The sequence below is a fragment of the Solea senegalensis genome, linkage group LG6, assembly GCF_019176455.1.
Source record: "Solea senegalensis isolate Sse05_10M linkage group LG6, IFAPA_SoseM_1, whole genome shotgun sequence".
Taxonomy (NCBI): domain Eukaryota; kingdom Metazoa; phylum Chordata; class Actinopteri; order Pleuronectiformes; family Soleidae; genus Solea; species Solea senegalensis.
This window is the reverse complement of record NC_058026.1, coordinates 8,197,074-8,221,589: the sequence shown is the minus strand read 5'-3', so window position 1 is coordinate 8,221,589 and position 24,516 is coordinate 8,197,074. Positions and strand designations below refer to the sequence as shown.

Below are 24,516 nucleotides of genomic sequence, written 5' to 3'. Positions count from 1 at the left end.
ACACACAGAGAATTCCCCTCTCTCCTCTTTTTATTGTTCCACCGCTGGAAATACAGTGTGTGCCCACAGCAGATTCGACAGATTCGTCAGACTTTGCAAACGACACAGATGACGTAAGAGCATTTTTAGATCTTCTGTGTTTATGTCTAAGGAAAGACACTTGAATAAATAATGTACAAACTTGAAAACAGACAAAAAAAACATAAAATAATACAACGACCATTCTTAGATTTCAGTAATATACTGTATCACCATCACTCCTGTGGAAATAAAGGCTTTATTTATTTATTTTTTCTGAGATCAAAGAGTCTCTCAGACAACAAGAAAAAGTCAACTCTTCACACACTTTTTAGTCACACACTGTAGTCAAAAATACTCACACTCTTTCCTTTGTTTCTTTGCACCTACACAAGTACTAGCTGTCATACACGACAGTGTACAATGTGTCGCAGATCATTATACAGTCATAGAAAAGTACGTGTCAACTTTTTCTAACATCTAAACATACCACAAGTGTCCCACTGTGGAAATGGTCAATCTTACAGATAAAATACACATTGTTAAATACTATCTGACCCAAGTCTGCTTGCCACGTTATCTTTTTACATTTCACACTCTTTTCTCTCCCATTCTCTGTTCAGTCTCCCCACATCCACTCTTGGAAGTCACAACATGTGGGGATAACAGAAAGACCCTGTGGCTGCTGCTGCTGCCACCACCATCTGCCTCCTCTGTTCCTCCTCCTCCAGCTCACTGCCTCCTCCAACGATTCTTGGGTTTCTCTTCACAACTGGGACCATCACAGGTGCCAGGGAGAGGTGGAGGGGTTGTTGGTACGGGTTTAGTTGGGGCAGGCGCGACCATAGTCTTGCTGATGCCGCTGAGCAGAGCTGGGAGCTCGTGCGAGATGGCCTTCTCGATCTTCTCCAGCAGGCAGCCGCCGGACCAGCTGCAGTGGGAGGAGAGCTGCTTGAAGCTGGAAATGGGGTTCACGCCAAAGAAGTCCTGGTAGGCCTCCTTGTTGGGCAGATCGAACTTGCTGACGTTGGTCTTGGCCAGGATGGACTTGAAGATGTAGTACTTGTCTGGGTCATTGACAATGTCTTGGAACACTTCGTAGGGGTCGCTGAACCAGCCCAGCTTGTCGTAGTAGGTCTGGAGGTAGCGGTCCACCAGCAGGGCATGGATGCGCACACGGATGCCATGCTGGCGGATGAAAGCGATCTTGTTCTCCATCTGGTTCTCGATCACCTGCAAGAAGAAAAAGAGAAAAAAGGAACATATTAACCCTGAGCACTTCTGTGTTCAAACGTACAGTATATACATTGGCTATAAGAATGTGCAATAAAGAGTGTCCTACATCCTTTATTTCAGCACAACCTAGGCCATCAGATTTGGAAATTTAAATCTACGTCACAGTTCAAAGTTTATGAACAAAAATAAAAGAAAAACGGTCTAATATAAACGTCAATTTACCATGGTGCACCTAAGCACTGAGGGTTAAGCGAGAGAGAAACAGAGAAGCACACTTATAATAAAGCACACTCATCAATGTTTTTGTACCTGGTTAAGGTCCTCGAGCAGAGAGCTCTCCTCCTTCATGAAGAGCTCTCGGCTGGTGTCCGCAGCATAGTCCTGAGGCCAGAAGGAGCTGACGTAAACCCGAGGCGGCTCCGTTACGTTGATTAGTGGTGCCATGCTCCAGAACAGGGCCCCGTAGACCCTCATCAGGTCCTGTGTGGTGAGACTGTCGGCCTTGTTGAGGATGAGGCGGATCTGGGACTCGCGGCCCTTCATCTGCGTGAAAAGCATCTCCAGCTCGCCACCCACGTCCAGCTTGGTGGGGTCAAACACCAGGAAGATCAGATCGGCTCGATCGATGAACCACTGGCATACCTCATTGTACGGGTAACCTAAGGGAGAGGAGGAATGTTTGTGTGTGTGTGGAGTTCAGGTTTTCTGTCGTTCAATCAGCTGGTTGTCATGGGTTTAGCTTCACCCACACCGTACCATTACCCATTACTCCCAAGGGAAGGGTACCGATTATATTATATTGTATTTTGGTACTATACAAAAATGGAAACACGCCACACTGACTGTCCTGTCACACTGTGCTGAGGATTAGCAGAAGCTTGCGCTCGCCATTTAACAAAAGGTTCACCAAATAAAATGTATGGCAGCTTAAGTCTACGCTATCTTAAGAATATGTTTTCTATGGGTTTTTGTAATATGGCGTATGCAAGACTCAAAAAGCACATTTTCACTACAATTTTAGTTTGTTTCAGTTAATTTTATAAACAAACCATTCAGTTTCAGTTAGTTATCGTTTTTCATTTTGATTTCAGTTGGCAAAAATGTTTTTTCAATTTTAGTTTTCATTATTTCGTTAGTTTTCGTTAACTATGATAACATTGGTTGGTACCTCATACAAGCACACTTCAAAACAGCTGAACCATCACTGACATGGAGACATTCACCACAGGTAACACTCACCTCTTTCCTGCTGCTTCCTGTTTTCGATGATGCCGGGTGTGTCCACGAAGGTCACCCTCTCCAGCAGCTTGTGTGGCATCTCGATGCCCACCAGCCGCTCCAGGAAGCCTTGGCCAAACCTCTCCAGTGGAGAGAAAGACCGTGAGCTGTCTGCCGCCATAACAATGCCCTCTATGGTCCGAAACTTCTCACCATGCGTTATGACGGTGTACTCAGAGGTGGTGGGCTCGGCACCTGGTGGACGCATGAGATTATTTATTTAATCAAGTCATAATAACTATTTAAGCAAAATCTCAGATGATCAGCTGCAACCACCTGCGTCAAGATGAGAAACGTGGAGCATTTCGTGAAGTTACATTTTAATTGGTTTTAATTTTAATTTCACAAATACAAGAAACAAAAGAAACACTACATCTTTTTGGCACATCAGCACCACATTATCTTTAGCATGGGCTGGTGCCACCACCAAGAGGCGCTGTTTTCAAAATGTACAGTTTTTACATAGAGGTCTTCAGCATTGGCCCATCATCGATCATTGCAAGTTTGGTTGAGATCGGACCTTCCATTACGAAGTTATAAGAGTTTCTTTGTGTGTCGCGAGAACTTTGAAATTTTCGCCAACTTTGCCGGCCCTGTTCTCGTACGCCATGTGGCATTTTTACTAACCATAAGCATTGTAAGCTCCTGAACCTGTCCACAGTGACCACACCAAGTCTGAAGGTGATCACACAAAAGCTGTAGGACAAATACCATTGGTGCAAAATGGCCAAAATCCCCTGACCTGTCCAGTCCTCTTCGTGGTGCGTGTTTGATTATGTGTGGGACGCTAGAGGGCGACAAGTGCTTTTTTTTCACTGTGTGCTGTCATAAAACCTCACCAAAAGGAACGTAGTAATGCAGCGTTTAGTAACGGAAACGGAGTTACTGAATTTAAAAAAAACAACACATTACATTATTAGTTACTGAATAAAGTAACAACGTAATATGTTTATGGGTATCAGCACACAGTGGGGTTAAAGGGAACGAAATAGCAGACAAGGTGGCAAAAGCAACAACAGGACATAATAATACAGATTTAGCAATAAAATTAAGCAAAAAGTAAAGGAGAGATGGCAAAAACAATGGGAGGAGGAGAGGAGAGGAAGATGGTTTTACAGTATCCAAAGAAAAGTGAGAGCGGCTAGGCACACGGAAAGAAGCAGGAGAGAGGAAAATATAATATCGAGGATCAGATTTAGCCATACAGAATTGAACAACGCATTATTTCTCATCAATAAAAACAATACTAATATATGTGATCACTGTGGGCAGGAGGAATCCATTCATAATGTTAGAACACAATGTCAGAAATACCAAAGGGAGACAGAAGTAATGATTAAAATATTGAGAGACATTTATGAGGAATTGGAGTTGGTAGATGTATTGCGGAAGAACCTGAGTGAGTGTTGCAAGATATTACTTCAGTTTCTTAAAACCACATGATTGATTGGGAGGATATAGTGTGTGTGTGTGTGTGTGTGTGTGAGTATAGGTGTATGTATATGTATGCATATATAGATGGTAGTTTTTATGTGTTTTGTAGTATGTATATATATAATTATTATTTATTTTATTATTTTTACTTTTAAGTAATAGTTCAGTTAGATGAACATTTCGATCCACACTCCGAACCAGATGGTGGCGGTAATGCACCCAATCGTTGTTTGCCAACCGCCACACAGCACACCTGCTCGTCTTCACGCAGGTGGTTTTCAATCAGCTGATGACCGCTGATTGCTTCCTCCTCCTCTTCTTATATAATCTCCCTCCAGCCAACACTTCCGTGATGTTACTTTGAAGAGAAGCTGCACGAGCCGTGGAAGGAAAAGAAAGACGCGAAAAAAGTGTCGCTGCTTAGCTACTGAAACTGTTCCGGGAGGAGAGAACTTGTGGCGGTAATGCACCAACCGCCATAAAACCTCAAAAAAGGAGGGAACTTTAAAAAAAGAAGAGGAAAAAAAAGAAAGCTACCGCGGCGTGACGTCAGACGCCGAAAATGTGGCCGCGTGCATCAGCTCCTGTATTAAAAACACAGCAAGGCGCTCCAAGGTGGCGTGTTCGACCTGGTCCAGATTGGTGGCCTATCCAGAATGGTGAGTAACCTTTGTCAAGTTATCTTAATGGTGACTCTGTTTGCTGAATTATATGATCAAAATTAGCCTTACCTCAATATTAAAGCTGTGCCTCATTGTCAGCCAGTAATCTGAATTGGCAGCCGTTTTGTCTGGTTACAGCAGTTAAATCATTGGTTTAAATGGGGCTGCAACTAATTTCTATTTTCATTTACCTGTGATTTATTTTAATGGGCTACTAAAACTCAGGATACAGAATAGCATGAGATATATGTATACATTTATAATAGGAATATGACTAATATAATGCAATAATTTGAAAAATTTTTATTATATAAATTAAACAGTATAATAATAATGATATTAATATATTTACATACATATATTTATAAAAATCCTATATCATGTATCTTATTATCCTGTTAATTATAATTTATATTAATTTTTGTGTGTGTGTGTGTGTGTGTGTGTATTCATTAATGGATTCTGTTCTTTTTGTTAAGTTCCATGTAGTATCATAATAACTTCAAAATTTTTGGTTTTTAAAACCCCTTAATCGGTAGAAAAATTAAGTTTTTTATTTAAAAAGTCCAAATAATGTAATAAATGTTATGTAAATACCGTTCACGTTGTTGCAATATAGTCCATTCTAGTCAGGAAGCTACTTTGGTCTTTTCAGCACTCCCACCACACATATTAATTATTTACGTTTTAACATACTGTGCAGAAGTCTTAGGCTACCATTAGATACAATTAATGTTAATAACCTTAGCTGGCTGCTATACTCGTGGAGGAAATTCCTTCATTTTTAATATTACTTTACTGGAACAATAGAGGACAGAAAATATGTATGTATGCAGTTTTTTTTTAAAAAAAAAAAAAAAATCAGAAAAAAAAGAATAACATCCTCTACAAGTGTTAAAGCACCTCTAGGTGTCAAGTATTTAGCATGATCTACCCTCACACTTGAACAATAACACAGCTCTGTTAATACTGGAGTGGATACTGGAGCTCTGTTAATGTTACTGGTAAATCCTGTGTTTGTCATTCATTTAAGATTGTTCCCTTGCTATGTAAACTGGGTGGCCATATCTGCAAAAGAGCAACAGTAAAACATAAATGAATGCAAACAGGGAGGATTATTTGTCATATGTGTATGTATATATAGAGTTTTTTTTAAAGCGTCAGAGTCCTTGAAAAAGTTGATATTTTATCTTGAAAGTGCTTGAATTTTACTCTTAAAAAGCTGTACGAACGCTGTCATTACTATTGAGTTTTTCACTGGAAAGACTTATTTGGTTTTTTTTATGTTAAATGTTTAAAAACAGATTCAGGGTTATACATGTCTTTTATAATTGTAAACTTTTAATGTAGTCATTAAAATACAAACTTTTTTTTTAAAGGAACAACCTGCTTCCTGCTCACGGAGACCTGGTCGGACCCGCCATATACAAAAGCCTGAGGCTGTCAAAAAAAGGTGAGTGACACCTTTTAGAGATAATTTACTACGTTAAAAATGTTATGGCTAATTTTCATAACGTATTTAATTGATGACAATATATCATTCATTTAATCACACACATATGTGTATATGTGTGTGTGTGTGTATATATGTGTGTGTGTGTGTGTATATGTATATATGTGTGTATATGTATATATGTGTATATATATGTATATATATAGAGAGAGAGAGACATACATAGATACTTGAATTTAAAAGGCATTCCTAAAATCTTAATCAACTTTATTCTACATCACTTGTGATTATGTTAATGTCTTTGTTTCACTGTTAGAATAGAGTTTGTGCTGGCAGCAATGTTTTCACTGAAAGCGAGTCTTTATATCCCAGGCTGGGTGAACCATGTCTGTACCTCATACAAACACATTCTAGAACACCTTAACTAGATATTTTACACCTGTAACAATATGAACTTGAACATTGTCGAGGCTGGAGACTGGGCTCTAACATTTTTTTGTTTTTGTTTTTTTTTCCCCCAGATTGATCTTCATGAAGATATTCAAATAGTAGGTGTCATGATTTAATTCTGGGTGGCCGCTGTGTCCCCACTCTTTCTTGGCCGCTGTGCCTACATCTCTCTACTTTGTCCAACATGGCCACGTTCTTTCTCTTCTCTCTGCTCCTTCTTCCATCTGTCAAATAGCTGAGGGTTGTACATGGAGCATTTGCCACAGGTTGGTTTTGTATGTTCCTGTCCACTTTATTGGGTGTTCTGAAATCTGGTCCTTGTTGGTTATATTTTTGTGGAACTGCTGAGCGATGGTGACTGATGTTTGAGATTCTCTCTCTGAATGACTGGGTTGTGTGGGACTGAGATGTCTGGATTGAATAGTTAAGATGGTCTGAGAATATGATTATGTTCAGCAGTTCACATTAAAGTAGATATGGTGTCTTGAAGGGCTTAGATGCTTGATAAGTTATAATGCACTAACATTTCCTTTTTAGGTCTGTCTACAAAGGGTGAGTCCATATTTTTTTTATTTCTTCTCTGGGGGCTACCATCTTGGCCCCCATGTGTGGTAGGTTTTTGCAGAGTAGGGGAATAAACAAAAGAAAACGTGTGTGTTTTTCTTTTTAAAGTGATGGTACTTAAGTGTTGGCAACTGACTTGCTAGTCTGGCTGCCCACAGCTAACTACCGAATCACACTGAGAATTTACATGCAAAGGTAAGAACACGCCTCTCTATGGAGGCGTTTTCTTACCTTGCCACTGTACCCTTAACAACTTTTTTTTCCAACTGTTTCTTAGGACGGTAAGTGACACACAGGCCGCGGGCCATCGCTCTTCCGGCCGCCGTGCCGATTTGTCCTGGCTCTCTTGCCTTTCCTCACTTCTAAAAGGAAGTGAACTGTTTTTTTTAGCACTAAAATATAGTGATGTTGGAGGACCAGATATTAATGAGGTTTAAATGGATGTTGGTGTACAGTTAAAATTAATGTTGTGCCTTGTACACTCTGTCACAAGGCTTAGACTTCTTGGCCGCCGTGCCTTTTTTAAAATTTTATTTTCTCTCTCTTTTCCATCGTGGCCATTAATCTACCGTTAGCCCTAGAACGTTAAAATAGATCCTAGTGATCTACAAACACAGTACCTGGCTTTGAATGGCAGCCCTGCCATTGCCTTTGTATTGCCATACGTCCCTTAATGCAAGTAGGCCATTATCGCTAACTGTGCCCGTGCCTTCATGACATACTTGTGTTATTGTGCGTCTGGCCTTGCGCGTATAGTCATTTTACATAGACAAACATGGGTGCCTTCCGCGTCCATGAACAGTAAGTGAACTAACCTGTACTTTTCTTCTAGCATCAGTCAAGAGGAGCACCGACATCACTGCATGTCCATCTTAATTAGATTGCGTTTTAGTTAAGGTAAAATTTCAAATGTTAAGTTCAGTTTTTCCTTTCTTGCTTGGCCGCCGTGCCATTAGGTGTGTGTGTCGGAGTGTGTGTGTGTGTGTGTGTGTCGGAGTGTGTGACGGAGTGTGTGTGTGTGAGTGTGTGTGTGTGTGTGTGTGTGTGTGTGTGTGTACGACGGAGTGTGTGTGTGTACGACGAGTGTGTGTGTGTATCGTGTGTGACAGGAGTGTGTGTGTGTGTACCGCACGGAGTGTGTGTGTGGGACGACGGAGTGTGTGTGTGACGCAGACGGAGTGTGTGTGGGACGGAGTGTGTGTGTGTACTGTGTGTGTGGGTGTGGACGGAGTTGTGTGTGGACGACGGAGTGTGTGTGGGTGTGTGGACGACGGAGTGGGTGTGTGGGTGTGTGGACGGAGTGGGTGTGTGGACTACGGAGTGTGTGCGTGAGAGATGACTGACTTCGACTGACGTTAATCTGTGACGTTAATCCGACCTTTGGACCAAGACTAACACTCCAATTGACTTTACTGCACCAGAAAGGTGAACAAAATATATGCTGCAAGACTGACAAGATGCACACCAATTAGACAACAAGCAAATTCAAATTCTTTCAAAAACAGGTAGAATTTTTACCTCTCTGGTAAGTATTAAAGGCCTTTGCTACATGATCTTTGTGGGTAAATCGTGTCCACTCAATTTATAATGTTAATTTGCATCTAAACATTTACAATGCCTGACACAATGGCATTTCAATAATCTAATCTTTTTTGTTTTGCGTTACTGAGTGCAAAGGCCTTTATCTACACACTGACACATGCCAAGACTGCCATCATGGCATGTGTCACTGTCTCTCTCTCGTTGTTCTGTCTGTCTCTCTCTCTTGCTGCTCTGTCTGTCTCTCTCTCTCACTGGTCTGTCTGTCTTGTGTGTCGTTCTGTCTGTCTGTCTGTCTGTGTGTCTGGTCTCTGTCTGTCCTGTGTGTCGGATTTAGTCACTTTTTTTAGTCTCAACTTAAATGGATGATTTTAAAGTTGATTAGTCTTGAGGCATCTGATTTAGCAGGAAATTGTGGTACCTTATTTTGAAATGGCTGTAATTTAAATATTACATTTTTCTTTCATCTCAGTTATCATAGTTGCAACTTGGACTTTTGACAAACGTGGAAGCTGATGAATCAGTAAATGTAGTAAATGCATCAAAGTTTACTGTAGCTTGTCTAAAGTTCTTTCAAAGTGCTGTAAAAATGGAGTAATTGATTATGACGAGCTAGACCAGGTCTTCCTTTATTCTTAACTGGTAATTGCTTTGATAAGATAACTGGTTCCTGATTTGAATATGAAGCTAAACTTTTGATTTATATGCAAGTGTAGTCACATTAGATTCTAGGTGTTTTTCAGCCCATGGATAATGTTATGATATACTTTAAATCTGGCATTTGTTGGCACACTTTTGATATCCGTTTAAGTCTTAAACTTTACGCACTGCCATCAGCCTTTGTAGTCGCTAACTGAAATCGCCTTCAATATTAATGCTGACTTGTCTCACGCTGCCATGTTTATTTCCTTCTAAAGGAGTTGAACCATATTGTGTTCATAGTCTTTTTGCGCTTCATGTTGGGAGGCCTCCCAGCAGGGGATTTTTAATCTTCCCCCTGCAAAACTATGTGTTACTCGCCTTAGGGATGCAGGGCTATCCTGCATAGTTTCTTTCAAAAATGAGATTGTAGGTTGCAGGATTAGAGCGCGTTTCTTTTCTTTAGGAGGACACAAACCTGGCAGAGAGACAACTCGAAATATTTAAGTGAAAGTTGCGCTAAGTGTTCTAACTTTTTATCTTTCGATATGATGACATGAAATAAAACCTTTATTCTGTGGGCTGAATTCAGACAGAAATCAGACAGACGTTGGCTTCATGTTAAAGACTGTTGTGCAAGTACCCTCTTCTAGCAGGAGTGAGCAGCTGCAGCTTTTTAATTTATTTTTCATTATTTGATTTGTTTCTTGGATTGACTTGGTGTCTGGAGCTTTGTGGTTAACAGTGATCATGTAAACGTGTAAACACAAGTGGTCTTTTGCCTCTTATTTGTGAAGCTGGCAGCTGGTTGAAATGAAAGGACTTAATGACTTGCCCAAAGTGGGATTTTTGATAGAGCATATGGTTAACACCTCACCATACACTTGCTATTTCAGCGAGCAAGTGTCTTTAGTCTGCTATTTTCCAAGACTTTTTTTCAAATTTCACAATTTAGGCAGCTTGTAGAGTCATTAGGAAGATGCTTAATCCCAATGTCTTGGTTGGTTGCATGAGAAACTGCTATCTCTTGGAAGTGTTGGCGAAGTTCCTCCTCTGATTTTTGTAGACTTGCCCTAAAGTTTCTCTCTGCTTTAACTCTTGTTGAGCTATGCATTAAATGATTCCTCCAACTTGTCTCCATATCAAATGTTTTTCTCCCTGCAGCCTTCCACCACCCACTGCTGCTGTTGCATCTGCTAAAGGTAGCCGTATCCTGATTCACTGCATCTTCATGTGTTGGGTAAGAAGTGTCATTAGACTACTAACAATGTAAACACCTTTTAAATGCTTGATCTAATTTACCTAAATGGTTCATCAGTTTAGGACAAGAAATCATTGAATTTGACATTCTTGGGGTCAGTAACCTGACCTCTAAATGTTTGGGAAACCATGCAAAAGATTGTGAGCTCTCTGCATGACCCAACAGCATCGATGTTTGAGTTATTTAATTGCTCAGTTTTTAAATCGGTCAAGATTTTATGAGCTGGGTCTTCTTCACACAACAGAGAACTAGGTAAATTGAGTCGACTCGTAACTTGGTAAGGCATTTCGTCTTTCCCCTTCTTCTCTGTGTGTGAGGAAATCTGGCCACGGATCCTGACTGAATGGCATACCGTGGCTGTGCAGTTTCCAAAATCAGACAAGGATCCATCTGATTTTGTGACTCGGCCTGTCATGATATGCATGTATCTCCCTTTTGAAACAAAGGATTGGAATGGACAGGTTTGTAGTGTAAATCACATCACATCACTTGTAGATGGTGATGGTGTACAGACACTGCTACTTTCAGCCTGTAATGTTAGACATTGAAAACTTGTATTTATTGCCTTCTTTATATCAAGTAAAACTTTTGTTCTTAACTTTATGGTTGACTTGTATTTTTTCAGTGATTCTGTGATGAGTGTTATTTTGATAAGTTAGCGCTTTGGACTTAAAGATGTGGAATTCTTTTAAAACGAATTGCACTGATCTGTTACTGTAGACTTGGCACCTTTTGACACTGCTCCAAGTGTTTGGTTGATCTTAACCAGAAAACTCAAACCCTAAAAGGACTCTAAAGCAGGGAATGCTACAGTGGATGGTGATGCTGCTTCTTGCCTCCATCTCATAACTTCCTTACTTCTAGCCACTAACACTAAATAGTTTTTTTTGTGTCAGTTTTTGGCTCTGCCCACTTAAATTTTCTGACGCGCATTCCCCGAACCACTAATAGACGTAATTTTTCACAAGGTCTGATTCGGTTGCAAAAATCGGTGAGTTTTGGGGTATGTTCAGGGCCTAAAAAAGCGATTCATTTGGAAGAAGAATAACTCTTACGATTTTCTACGCAGTTCTACGCACCTTGTGCTCAAACCCTAATAATGAATAATTAGGCATGAGTTACTGCTGAGTGAATGCTAAAATATTGGCCAGTTAAGCATGTAGTTACACAAAAACCTTCCTCAGTAACTACCATGTGAACAGATGTGTTCCTAATGTTTAGTTGCTGCAAAATAGTATGTTATTCACAATTTCTGCCAAACTATGTCACAGTAGCTTGAAAACCGTTTCAACGGTAGATTATTGTTATTATTATTATTATCATTATTAGCATAAACTTTACATAAAAAATGTGTGATTCAGACACCAACTCCCAAATAACAAAAGAGGAGGATTAGACAACATGCTCATTCACTCATAGAACAAAATAGAATAGAATAAAACCCCAAAAAGTACATATAAAAGACTTACTATAAGGCTCGAAAATAAAAAATACTTCGTATTCCACTGGAAAAACCTTTCTAAATGTTGTATGTACTTTTGTTTTTATAGTTGTCGCTTGTGGATATGCTGTAAACACTGCTGTGCAGTTATCAGTTATCGTGGTGAATAAACACGACAAATGAACAACTAACTTGTGGTTTATGCATCACAGCCCCATTGATTTACACTTGTCATCACTGGATAGTGTTTGCATTTGTTTTTCAGACGAGTAGAGTTTTTTAGTACGAACCTGTGTAGAGCTGTTGTGGTGTGCCATGAAGACCCAGCAGGTAGTTGATCATGGACGACTTGCCGACACTCCAGGGTCCCAGAAACAAAACCATGGGCTTGGACGTGATCTCACCATCTGCAAGAGAAGGATTGAGGCAAAAGGGAACAAGGCTTTACACAGACAAAGGATGCTATTTGCTGAATACAATGCTCTTGATGTCCAAAATGATTGGATCACTGATTTTGAATTAGTGGATACACCAAAATCAGCATGACTGTGCTACCTTAAGGCCAAATTCTGAAGACGGCACACAAAAAAAAAAACCCAAAACCTTGAAGCAAAACAGATGTGAAGTTGCCTGATTTTTGTTTTGCAAAGAATAGAACATTTTGGTTTTAATTGTAGAGTGCTAAACTCACTGATGTGTAAATGGCTGCCTTTTAAACACCCTACCACAAGATGTCCCAGAGCTCTAATACTCTGTCTGCCCTCGAGTACTGGAACAAAGCTGCTGGGAGTCTGGCCAGCACAATGTTCCCTTTTAATTTTCAGCAGACACAGACCTCACAATGCATCGCTCTCTCTCTCTCGCTGCCTGAGTAACATCAGCTCATGGCCCTCGTTCCTCTCGGCAATGACTTGATTTGGACTTCACTGTTCAGTCTGTATTTAACAAACGATACGTGCATCAGTATGACGCCGATCGTGTGCTTGTGTATTCATTCACGAATGTTACTTGTTTGAAAAGAAAACTGGAGAAGTAAATGATAGTAAGGAGCGGAACGACAGCAGAGCAGGAGCAGTATCTGCTGTATTTGTATTTTCCAGTTGTATTTTATTTCTGGTTGTGGCAGTTGAGGGATTATTAATAGTACATGAACAGGAAACACACTTTATTTAACCCATTTCGGCTGCTTTTTTAGTATATACAGAATGTGGAATATAGTATATATGTCTTATCATTTTTTTCAGCACGTGGAAGCAATCTGATGACTTTTTTTATTTTTCAATTTTCACCAACTATATAAACACACCTGACCCAAAAGTACTCAAAATCGGATTGAATTTGTGAAATTTGGAAATACGTCACAGCTTTAAAGTTTTTATGAACAAAAAGTCTGTTTTGTGACCTCTGCACAATCTTTGCTCCTTTATGTCACTACTAAAAATGATCTAAAATGAATCATAACTTCATTTTAGATCAAGTAGATGCATTTTTTAAAGCCTGAATATGTGACCTATAAACACACACCCCCGGGACGTCCATATAAGGAGTTGTGCATTATTCCCACGGTGCACGCGTGAGCACTAAGGGTTAAAAACAAACAAACAGATCATTAAAGGTTTGTTTTTTCTCTCCTGTGTCTGACGCCCTATAGAGCATTTATGTCCTCTTTGCCATATTTGACCATATTGCATATGTTGTTTAAGCTTTAATAGGAACCCGTTACCTGTGACTTCATGTTGCCTCAGCTCGTTGTACTTGAACGCTTCCTCCATTGGTTTGATGGCTGTGTGGTAGCTGTTCAAAAGCGTCTTCATCGCAGCTAAAGAGAGAGAAAGAGGAAGAAGTGGACTGTTATAATGGGGATATAAAGCAGAGCATTCATTTAGAGGGAAGAAAGGGGATTATTAATGTTCTTGCTACCATTACTGATTACGGCAGTCGCTTTGGCAGTGTGTGATGAATTACCAAGGGAAAAAAAAAGAATGTTTATCGAATTAGTCTGAGGTGAATTAAGAGACACGCTCTGCTGCAGCACGTACTTGGCCTCGCATAAATGAGTCAGTCTTAACAGGAAAGAGACAGACTTTGTACATATTTGCACTGATTAATCACCTGCCGAGGACAAACACACACACACGCACACAAATGCCTCAAGACCTCGACATCCTGAAGCAATTTCCAGAACAGTTTCAGCAGAGAAGCTCTGAAAATAGCCTCAAACCTCCAGTCATTCCCCTCTCAAACACATCTGTTTTTCCTTTTCATTGACAAAGCAACTGTAAACACTCATGCATTTTCATCTCAGTCTGTGACTTCAGGCATTTCCGCAGCAGCAAAAAAAAAACAAAAAACACACATTTAAAAAGGTGAGCAGTGCAGTGCAGCAGTGCATGTTTTGGGTGCACGTGTGCTCTTTGCGTTCATCGGACAGGACATTCACATTCCTCGTGTCAGATGTTTGACGTCGATGGCGTGAAGGTGTTTCTTACCCGTGAACTCTGCTGAGGGTTCAGAAGTGGCCAGCTGAAGTGTGTTCTCGATGTGGGAGCGGTCCCTCAGTTTTGGACCTGTTGCCTCTTCCTCCTTAGGACCTGGTGAGATGATCAGACTGTCAGTTTACGCTTATAATGTCATGCATATATCTCAGACACAAGAGAGTTAATCCACAGAACACAGAGCATTTAGGCTGCTTTTCCCCCCACACCTTACTATATTAAAATGCATATACAGAGTCTATAAGAATGTGCAATATAGAGTGACTTATCTTTTACATTTTCACCAACTATATTAACACACCTGAGCAAAAAGTACTCAAATTCGGAAATATGTCACATTTCAAAGTTTGTTTGGCTCGTTTTTATTTTGGGATTTCTGCACAATTATCACTACTCCCTGTCTTTTCTAAAGCCTGAATATGTGACAGATAAACGCTGTGAAAACAAGTTTCCTCACATTTTTATGGCACATACTGACAATATGAACCACAGTTTTTTTTTTGTCTATTGGTTAGTTAAACAGGGACCGTGCACATTCATAAACATCTCTGAAAATGGGCCAGATTGAGCCAAGAGGCTATTTGTCATCCCATGGACAAGAATAAAACAATTTAACCCTTAGTGCTCGAGCAGCACGGATCTGTGCCGCAGGTGCACCCAATGGTAAATTGCCGTGGGAACTCCTTATATGGACGTCCTGGGGGTGTGTGTTTATAGATCACATATTCAGGCTTTAAAAAATAAACGTGTCTTGTGTGTTGCTGAGTCAAAGTTATGATTCTATTTTAGATCGCATTTTTAGTAGTGATAGAGAGTAGCAATAATTGTGCAGAAGTCACAATATAGACTTTTCTTTTTGGACGTATTTCACAAATTCAATCCAATTTGAAACATTTTGAGTACTTTTTGTTCAGGTGTGTTTATATAGTTGGATTGCCTATAGGTTGCGCTGAAAAAAGCATACATATATTGCACATTCTTATAGCCTCTGTATATACTGTATGTTTTAAAATGGTAATGGAAAAAAGCAGCAGAAATGCACACTGTGTTCTCAGGGTTACATTACAATGTTGTTAAACATTATTCCAATGTGCAGAACCCTGATAAAATATAAAGAAAATCATGCTACGGTAATACGGAATGCGCGTCTTCTCCCAAAGGGATAAAGCAATCGCCTGATGAATGAAATGTGATGGCCCAGGTAAATGGCCTCCTTAGGTTTGAGTGACCAGACTGTATGGGCCGAGTGCCGGCTCCAGCTGTTATGTCATGCTGTTCATTTCCTCTGCTATTTCTGTGTGTTTATTTCTGGACCAGTGGTCGTTACTGATTGCTCCTTAGCTACACACAGTGTCGTATTCGAGGTGTTCAGCATGCCTGCAAGACCGAGACAGAGAACTTTGCCGTCCCATATGAGTCACGTGCGTATCCAGTGAAACAATGATATTAATAACTTCATAAAAGAATGACGACTTTCAGATCTAGCTCCTCCTGTACCGTACATTACTCTGGTAGCACAAGGGAAAGGGTGCTGTCGTTTGAGGCTGGTTATTTTGGTACTTTTCACCAAACTGATTTTGGCATCACCCATCATCAAGTTGTGGGAAAAAGAATAGTATAGTATTCCTTTCTTGGAAATGTGCTCATTTTTGTGATCAGTGGGTAAATTCTTACCACAAACTGTAGACAGGACATTGTTAAGAGAAACTTCCTGGGTGGGAGGTAAATATTGACACCATCTTCATTTTAAGACTCGGCCATCATTTTTTATAGCCGGTGTCAACACCCAGACACCAGCATACATGCTTCCTTGATTACAGGGGTGTATCAACTGTCCTGCTTTACTCAGAGACTGAAGGGATTGTGGTGTCAGTGGAGATAATGAAGTTACCTCTGTAAAGATGTCTGAAAATAAACCTGAGTACTCGCTACAATAACAGAGCGATACCTTGACACCGAATTTCAGATGTTATTTGATACCTTTGATGTCAGACTCTAAGGACTCCTCAGGGGCAGCATGAGCTTTCTCCTCCATTGCTTCCCCCTCAACAACATCAACAGGTTCTGGCTCCACCTCAGGACTCATAGCTGGTTCAGGCTCTGGAATAATCTCAGGCTCTGACTCTGGTTCTTTCTCTGGTTCAGAATATATCTTAGGTTCAGCATCAGATTCTATTGTGACCTCTGGTCCAGAATCTGCTACAGCAACCTCCTCCAGTTCTGCCTCAGCAGCAGCAGCAGCCTCTTCCTCCTCTTCAGCATCCTTCAATTCCTCCACCTCCTCCTCTTCCTCAGCTTCATCCTTAGCAACAGCAACTTCCTCCTCCTCAGTAGCAGCAGCTTCCTCCTCTTCAGCTTCATCCTCAGCAGCAGCAGCAGCAGCAGCAGCTTCCTCCTCTTCAGCTTCATCCAGTTCCTCCTCTTCCTCCTCAGCTTCATCCTCAGCAGCAGCAGCTTCCTCCTCTTCGGCTTCATCCAGTTCCTCCTCCTCCTCAGCAGCAGCAGATTCCTCCTCTTGGCTTCCTCCTCCTCAGCAGCAGCAGCTTCCCCTCTTGCTTCCTCCTCCTCCTCAGCAGCAGCAGATTCCCCTCTTGCTTCCTCCAGTTCCTCCTCCTCCTCCTCCTCCTCCTCCTCCCTCCTCCTCCCTCCTCAGCAGCTTCCCCCTCTTCGGCTTCCTCCTCCTCCTCAGCAGCAGCAGCTTCCTCCTCTTCAGCTTCATTCAGCTCCTCCTCCTCCTCGTCTTCATCCTCACCAGCTGCTGCCTTTGTGTCCTCCTCTGTGTCTTCACCTTCTGGTTCCTCAACTGTTTCTAAAACTTCTTCAGCATCAGCCATCTCGTCTTCTACAGCTCCTTCCTGAGGTTCAGTCACTCCCTCTTCTTCCTCATTAGATAATGTACCCTCTGTTTCATCTTCCTCTGCCTCAGTATTCTCCTCTGGTTCCTCTTCAGATGACACAACCTCAGTTAATTTCTCCTCCTCAGCACTTAGCTCCTCCTCAGATATCACCTCTCCTTCTTCTCCCTCCTCCTCTTTTACCCTCTCCTGGGAAGTGGAATCGTCCTGCTCCTCCTCAGCGGAGGCTGTTTCCTCCTTCTCCTCTACCTGCTCTGGGGTGGAGGTTGCCTCTTCTTCTTCTTCCACAGCTGGTTTTGGAGTGCAGGGCGGACACATGGCCCTCTCTGGGGCCGGGGTGTCGTTGGAGGAGCTCTGACTGGAGTGTTCCTCTGATGTGTCACACCCGCAGGAGAAGAGTTCTCCCTCTGACTGCTGGAGGTGCAGCTGCACCAGAGGCTCCTCATCGTGGATGGAAGAACCTGCCAGGAGATCTGTGAGGGTGATAGAACAGAAGACATTTAAACATGTTGTGACTCCCACACAGGTTGGCATCAGTTATATGTCAAGACAAGAAACAGATCTTGATGTAAAATTGTACAAAAATTGCATCCTGGATCGCTGAATGCCCATTGTTTTGGAATGGGTGAAATGGTGAGATGTCAGACTGCAACACATGGAGAGCTCACCCCTCCCTTACCCAAGCACATGAACTACTTTGTTCTTCTTCATTTACATAAAAAAGCTGGTTAATTTGTTTGTTTTGATAGAAACATGGTGGCACATGATGGCGGCCTCCATAAAGCAAAGCCATTGCCTGTAAAAGATTTATTCGAAGACTTAAAAAAACAAATAATTGTAATTTTAAAGCAATTATACCATGACACAAACACACGCCTGACCAACAACTGAAACGGTAGATGAGATGTTTTCTACAGAAAGCAGAAAACCCAGCGAAACATATGTCCTGTGTTTCTCACTGATCAGATTGCACAGTGTCACTGGTTCAAACAGAGCAGGTGAAATGTTCAGCACATCCCAGAATGAAGACTCACATGTCAGCCCCTTGAATGGTGACACCGTGGCATGGACTATTTGAGGCCACTGTAGAGAGGACAGTTGTGTACACGATCAGCAATAAGACAGCTGAGCCGGGGATATACAGTACATATTACTAGTGTTGTGTTTTTATTTAATTCAATAGACTGAAACAAATTCACTTGAATGTTTGTTTCTTTTAAGTATAGATTCAAACACCACAACTCTTCAATGTAGCACACTTTTTGTGCTTAGCGGTACGAGTGTGACTAATATATGATATAATATAGCCTTTATTTTACAAAACATATTAATTAATTTAATTTATTTTTTATTGACATAATACTTCCTAAAGGGCACAACCAAAGACTTCTGGTTTAGGTTAATAAAACACAGCAGAGCTCCGATCACATGAACAGACATCGACGGTGTCTAATGGTCACTATGGCTTCAAAAGCTGTCATGGCTGAAGCAGGTGTGTTACACCTGTGTGCATGTACTGTACATTAATAGACGGCCTTCACAGCCCCGTGGGCAGAGTGTGAGGAGCACAAGGTCATGACCTCTGTTTAATTATAACCGCCTGTGATGTGTTACGACAGAGGGACGCATGGTGGCACACAGTGATATCAGGCAGCTAAATGTAAGTGTGCGCTTCAAGTTACGCACAGGGCTAAAGAGTGCGGCTCTTGTACTTGCCCAGCAAATGACCGCTTGTATGTTAATATGCTAACTGAGATTGTCTGCTGTCGCTTGTCTTGTGCTGAGCGTGAGGAGCAAAGCGAGTTTCAGAGCTCTGCGTGAAATATGCGGCGACAAAGACAAATCGTTTTTATCAACACATTTTTTTTAAACTAAGGGAGGTATTGTTGATAAGAATTTATCTTAAATGAATTCAATTTCCAGTAGCTTTATGTGCAATTAAATTCCCAAGAAATTGCAATTGCTTCTGCCGCTTGCAGTAGCAAAACAAGAAACGTACCATCAGCTGAAGATTTACCCTTATTGCACCTATTTAGCTTTAGGTTTGCATGAAACTACGAAATCATGACTACCTGGTTTCAGAACTCTTCATTATTACATCTTTGTGATTCGTTCAACAAAGTAAAACCCAAGTGTCAGATAAACCAAGATTTAATCTGGGTGGATGATGGATAGGGGGAACTGAAAGAAAGAAAGAAAGAAAGAAGCTCATGATAGATCGATAGAGTCCACACACACACTCAATGAAGTATTCTGTGATTTTAGCGGGACTCCGTGTACTCTCCTGTTCCTGTACAATCCTCCATGACGGTTCCATTCTGCCATGTTAAGGTCCTGAATCACATAGCAGATAAACATTGTTCCCATCATCGTTTTGCTTGTCACTTGTGTAACTGGAGGCTTCGTTGGCTTATCACCTGCTAAAGGCCTCGCCAGCATTGGCGACCGAAAGCTGCAAGGTTCCATTCCATGAGCGCGTTCCGTGTTGATTACGCCACAAAAAGAAAATGATTAATTAAAGTTCTTGTTCTGTTATATTTTGTGCTTTGAGATATTCCTTACTAGTAATAACGTGGTCATGGCAGACAACAATGGATTGCAATACTTTTGATACTTCACTGGCTGAGGAGTTAACGTCTTGAAATCATCAAATCATTAGAGACAAATGATTAAGTCATGCATTTTAAAGTGATTAAAACTATTTTGCTATGATTGCCATCTGATTTTGAATGGCACTGTTCTTTTATGTCTTTTAATCTTCTCATGCATGGGAGTATATAACGAAAATAACAATTAAGGAATCTTGAATTGTTCTCTGTTGCTGTAACTGACGTACTTAAATATGAGCCAGATATTTTGTGTTCTGTGGGTATCAATAAATCAGTGCGTTTATCTAAGGGTTTGCTGAGAAGGACAGTAAGACTGTGTGTGTTGTAACACAAAGAGAAGGCCACTGGTCAAGATTCTGAGGTGAGAGAGTGAAGAAAGGTCAGAGTTTACTAGTTTGTCACTGTTTTACCTGATGATGAGGTAAATTAGCTTACGTCAGAAGCAGCTACACTTTGATTGATATCATACTGTAACTGCCCTATGTCTTACTCACTGCTGAAAGAGCAGACAACACTGGGTTTAAAACAATTGCCATTCACATGAATTATATAAACTCAAGGTCTTAGAAGATAAATTTAGTTCATTGGTTTCTCCCCCAGCGCTGCATGCCGTGAGATAGTTATGAAGATAAACTACAGAGATCATTTTCTGCTGGGCTGGTGCAGTGGCCAAATTGAATTACAGCTAACAAAATTAGGAAAACGGGATAAAAAAAAAAGATATGCCAGTGGAGGAGGGGAAAAAATGAGACGCAATACATGTGAAGATAATATTGTGATAGTTTCTGAGACGTCAGCATCATGAAGAGGGAAGCGATTCACAACCGTGTGAAACAAAACAGTAGAGGAAACCTAATCGTTGGATGAATTTCCGTTCAAATTTGGTGCGCACATTCAATTCCCCCGTCAGGATAAATTGAGGGCAGGATAATTCAGTTTGGGAATCCCTTAACTTTTCCTCTAGCGCCACCATCAGGTCAAACACGTTAGTTTTTTATGACTAAACGCCTGCAAACATTCTCATGTGCCTCAGCTACACTTTGAGCACACCGACATGGTAAACTGGGATTTGAGCACGAGCCACGTTTCAGGTTCACAGGACAAAGATTAGGATGAAGAATTGAAACAACTATGCCTCAGTCACCCGCTCATCTTCTACCACTTTATCCTCCACAGGACGGTCGCTGGTGCCAATCCCAGCTGACATCACCAACACAGGGCCAAAGACAAAGAACCATCCAATCTCACACTCACACCTGCGGTCAATTTAGTGTCCAATTGACCTAATTCACAAAACTGCATGTTTTTGGACTGTGGGAGGAAACCCACGCACACATGGGGGAGAACATCCAAACTCCATGCAGAAAGACCCTTGTTCTGACTGGGTCGCGAATGCAAGAGTCCATGCCACATTCAAAGTCACTTAAATCAATTCCCGTATTCTGATGCTCAGTTGAAACTTCAGCTGATTGGCCAATTAGATAGTTGCTTTGCCGAGCAGGTGAACAGGGCTCGAGTGTAAGGTGGTTCCTCTCTCCAGGACTCTCTGCTGTTGCTGCAGTGAAGCCTGTGTAGAGCACAGTGTCATGGGGACAGAGTGGGACAGGTGCCTGGGTGCTGGATGGTACCTCTTTGAGACGGAAATAGTCCCACAATGAGTCAGTGGGTGAAAAGAAGGAGAGATGATTCCACTCTATTTTCAGAGAGGGGGGTGACGCTCCTCTCCTCCCTGTGACTGTCATGAGGCCGGGCTGCAGCTCTGCTGCACTATTGCTCACATTCCTGCAACAGCGTGCAGCTGTGCATGACCCTGGATCTTTTCAGAGACCAGGAACACTGAATGGATTTGCACTGGGAGTGATGACATGCACAAGCTCCTGGGTATTTTAGACCAAATGAACGATCACATCATATGCTTACGTACATGCACATTTCCCCTTTTAAACCCTTTTTTTTTTCATTTCTTTTAATGTCTGATGTGTACTTAGACAAAACAAGCGATTCTGATTCAGACAAGTTCTTCATTTGTTGTTTGTTCTTTTTATCGTCGCACAGATTTATTTCCGATTCATTCTTTTATTGATGCTTATATCTGTATTATTTGCATGTATCAAACATGCAAGCGGCAGTAAGTTCTGGCCTATTTATGGGGGAGGGGGATTAAGATCTGCATTTATATCAGCACCTTCTCAAATGAATTGCGAATTTCCATTTCACATCAACTTTCGCCCTCTCCAAGACTCACGTTCACGCATATCTTTCGAGGAGCGCTCTGCCACTATTCCCAATAACAGTGACATTGAAAAGCACTTCATCATTTAGTTATGTAACTTTTTAACAAGCCCGACTGTTGGGCTACTGCAGTCTGGTCCCACATGCCGTCTGCTGAGCTCTCATGCCTGTTTTAGCCGGGACATCCCCGGCACACTGGAACAACAGATTAGCAGCTCTGCAGACGGAGCACAGAGGGAGTGATGAGGCTTTATTGAGACATCACATGCAGCTGTGGCCTAAATGTGAAGTGAAACTGTGCTCACAAACGTCTCTGTGATTGTCTTATTGTTTCAAAATGTCAGGTGAAACGTTTGTATTAATGCACGAGCAACCCGTGCTTGCTGGTGTTTACACGAGAGTCTTTAAAATAAACGTGTTTAAGGGTACGGCATTGGTGGCTACAGTATCTGGTGACGATGTGAGACAGTAAAATGAGTCAGCACAAGGGCAGACAAGGGTATTTCTCTACTTTAAGTGTCAAAAGTCAATATCCTGAAACCATTTTGGAAACAAGCAACAGTTATTATGTCTGAACTTCAATGAGTACGTCACCGGCTGTGTCACCGAATTTCCCATGTTCCTAAAAACACCTCAAGTGACTGTAAAATGCCAAAAGCTCAGACAAGTGCGGTTACATGCATGCAGGAAACTGCTATGAAAGCACGGTACAACTCTGGAGACAATGAGTGGGGAAAATGAACTGCAACCAGTTTTATAGCTTTGGCTGCAGCTCAGGTTGCGACTCTTTGTGGAGAGTCCAAGTTAATCCGTCTGTGCCGCCGCTGTGATTTTGTCTCCAGGACAGAGGGAACAAGCAGCAGGCAGGACAGTTTCCATCAGCTGGTGTCATGTCGCAGCTCAGGCCCTTCCATTTACACATGTGCAACCAATAACCTCACACATGTAGTATACTGCTCTGTGTATAGCCGTCTGTCAATCTGCTTCAACACAACAGCCATGAAAAGGCTACGGCACACTGAGTAACTGTTGTGCAAAGCAAATGGCATAAGCTCAACATAAGCTCCACAGCATTGGTAATAAATGGAACATAGTCATGACCTCTGGGACGTAACAACATTTGGAGCATTAATGATGTCCTACAGTCTTTGTCCTCAGTCAAGCAAAGCATGATATCTAAATACAGTGGAGCAGCATTTCAGTTTACTTCACTCGGTGACCACGAAATAGATCAAATCAAACTACAATTAAGAAATTGTCTTCATTCATTTGTTACCAAATGAAGTAATGCTTTTTAAGTTTGTCAATCTTTTCTTTTTTCAGTGCACACAACTGTGTTGAAATAACACATAAATGCAATTAATAATAGAGCTAGTGAATACTTCACTTGCCCTCTCGTCATAAATACCTGCAGCAGACAGGATCAGCAGAGAGAACAGGCAGCACGCAGACACCGGGGACTTCATTTCGACTGCCAGGAGCTGTTCCTTCATCCATGCGGGTTATATATACTGCTCCGGCTGAAGGTCAGAGGGCATGCCAGAGGGGGTGGGGGCACAGCAACTGCACCCATATCAGACATTGTGTGTCACAACAACTGTGTGGTTAATGTCGAGTGCAGTCAAAACAGGAGGAGACAGGATGGATATGTTGTAGCGTTGCTGTTTTCATTATTTAAAAAAAAAAGGGAGTTTGCAAAAGTGAACATCTGCAGTTCTTACCTTAAATTATCCATTCATAACATGACAGATAAGATTAAAAGGATTTTCCAGTATGTCTCTGTTCAATACCGAGCTGCTCAATATCACCACCTGCTGGACGGGATGGGTTAATGTCTTGTGCAAAATAATAAACGGCAAACAGCGGAGGTGTAATAAAAAAGTACAAATTTTTATTTATTTTTTCATCTTTACAAAGGCCTTTTTACCCAAGTTTTTTTTTTATTAACAAAATATAACAGCTTCTCATCGACCTGGACTGATGGAGAAAAAAAAAAAAAAAATCACACAAAAATATATATAAAAATGCTTGTCACCAAAAAAAAGGATAACAGGACAAATAATGACAAATGAAAAATAAACAAACAGAAAAAAGCGAAAACACAATAAACAGATGTTAAATTGCGTCACAGCAAAAGGGCTTTACGGAAGAAAAATAAATGCCATAAAACAAAAGTTCCTCGTCACTGATTCAGAAAGTACAGAACAGCAAGTGCTTCATATCGAATATCTGAAAATACCAACTACTGACAGCAGTGCTGCTACACAATTTACAGAAACGCGTGTTTTTCTGACCGACAAACTTCACCCAGACTCCCACTGCGGCCGCGCCAACTTCAGTCAGCAGAACG

General features: G+C 41.3%; 1 protein-coding gene across 1 annotated transcript; it reads right to left on the bottom strand.

Moving 5' to 3' along the window:
- Positions 1-12: 12 nt before the first annotated feature.
- On the bottom strand, positions 13-23,632 carry LOC122770949 (sarcalumenin-like). Its single transcript, XM_044028185.1, has 9 exons — positions 23,575-23,632; positions 17,195-17,798; positions 16,451-16,806; positions 14,465-14,566; positions 13,699-13,794; positions 12,266-12,382; positions 2,494-2,727; positions 1,564-1,913; positions 13-1,251 (listed from the first exon to the last, which is right to left on the bottom strand). Exons 1-9 carry the CDS (start codon positions 23,630-23,632, stop codon positions 751-753), a joined length of 2,418 nt encoding a protein of 805 aa, XP_043884120.1. The 3' UTR covers positions 13-750.
- Between the last annotated feature and the right edge of the window lie 884 nt (positions 23,633-24,516).

What these genes read in the sequence shown, in the direction of transcription:
- LOC122770949 (XM_044028185.1), bottom strand. Translation starts at nt 23,632, where the DNA reads ATGAAGTCCCCGGTGTCTGCGTGCTGCCTGTTCTCTCTGCTGATCCTG. An exon ending in ACCCTCAGCAGAGTTCACGG is followed by an intron (nt 13,795 to 14,464) that starts GTAAGAAACACC and finishes CTCTCTCTTTAG; the next exon opens with CTGCGATGAAGACGCTTTTG. An exon ending in GAGGCAACATGAAGTCACAG is followed by an intron (nt 12,383 to 13,698) that starts GTAACGGGTTCC and finishes CTTCTCTTGCAG; the next exon opens with ATGGTGAGATCACGTCCAAG.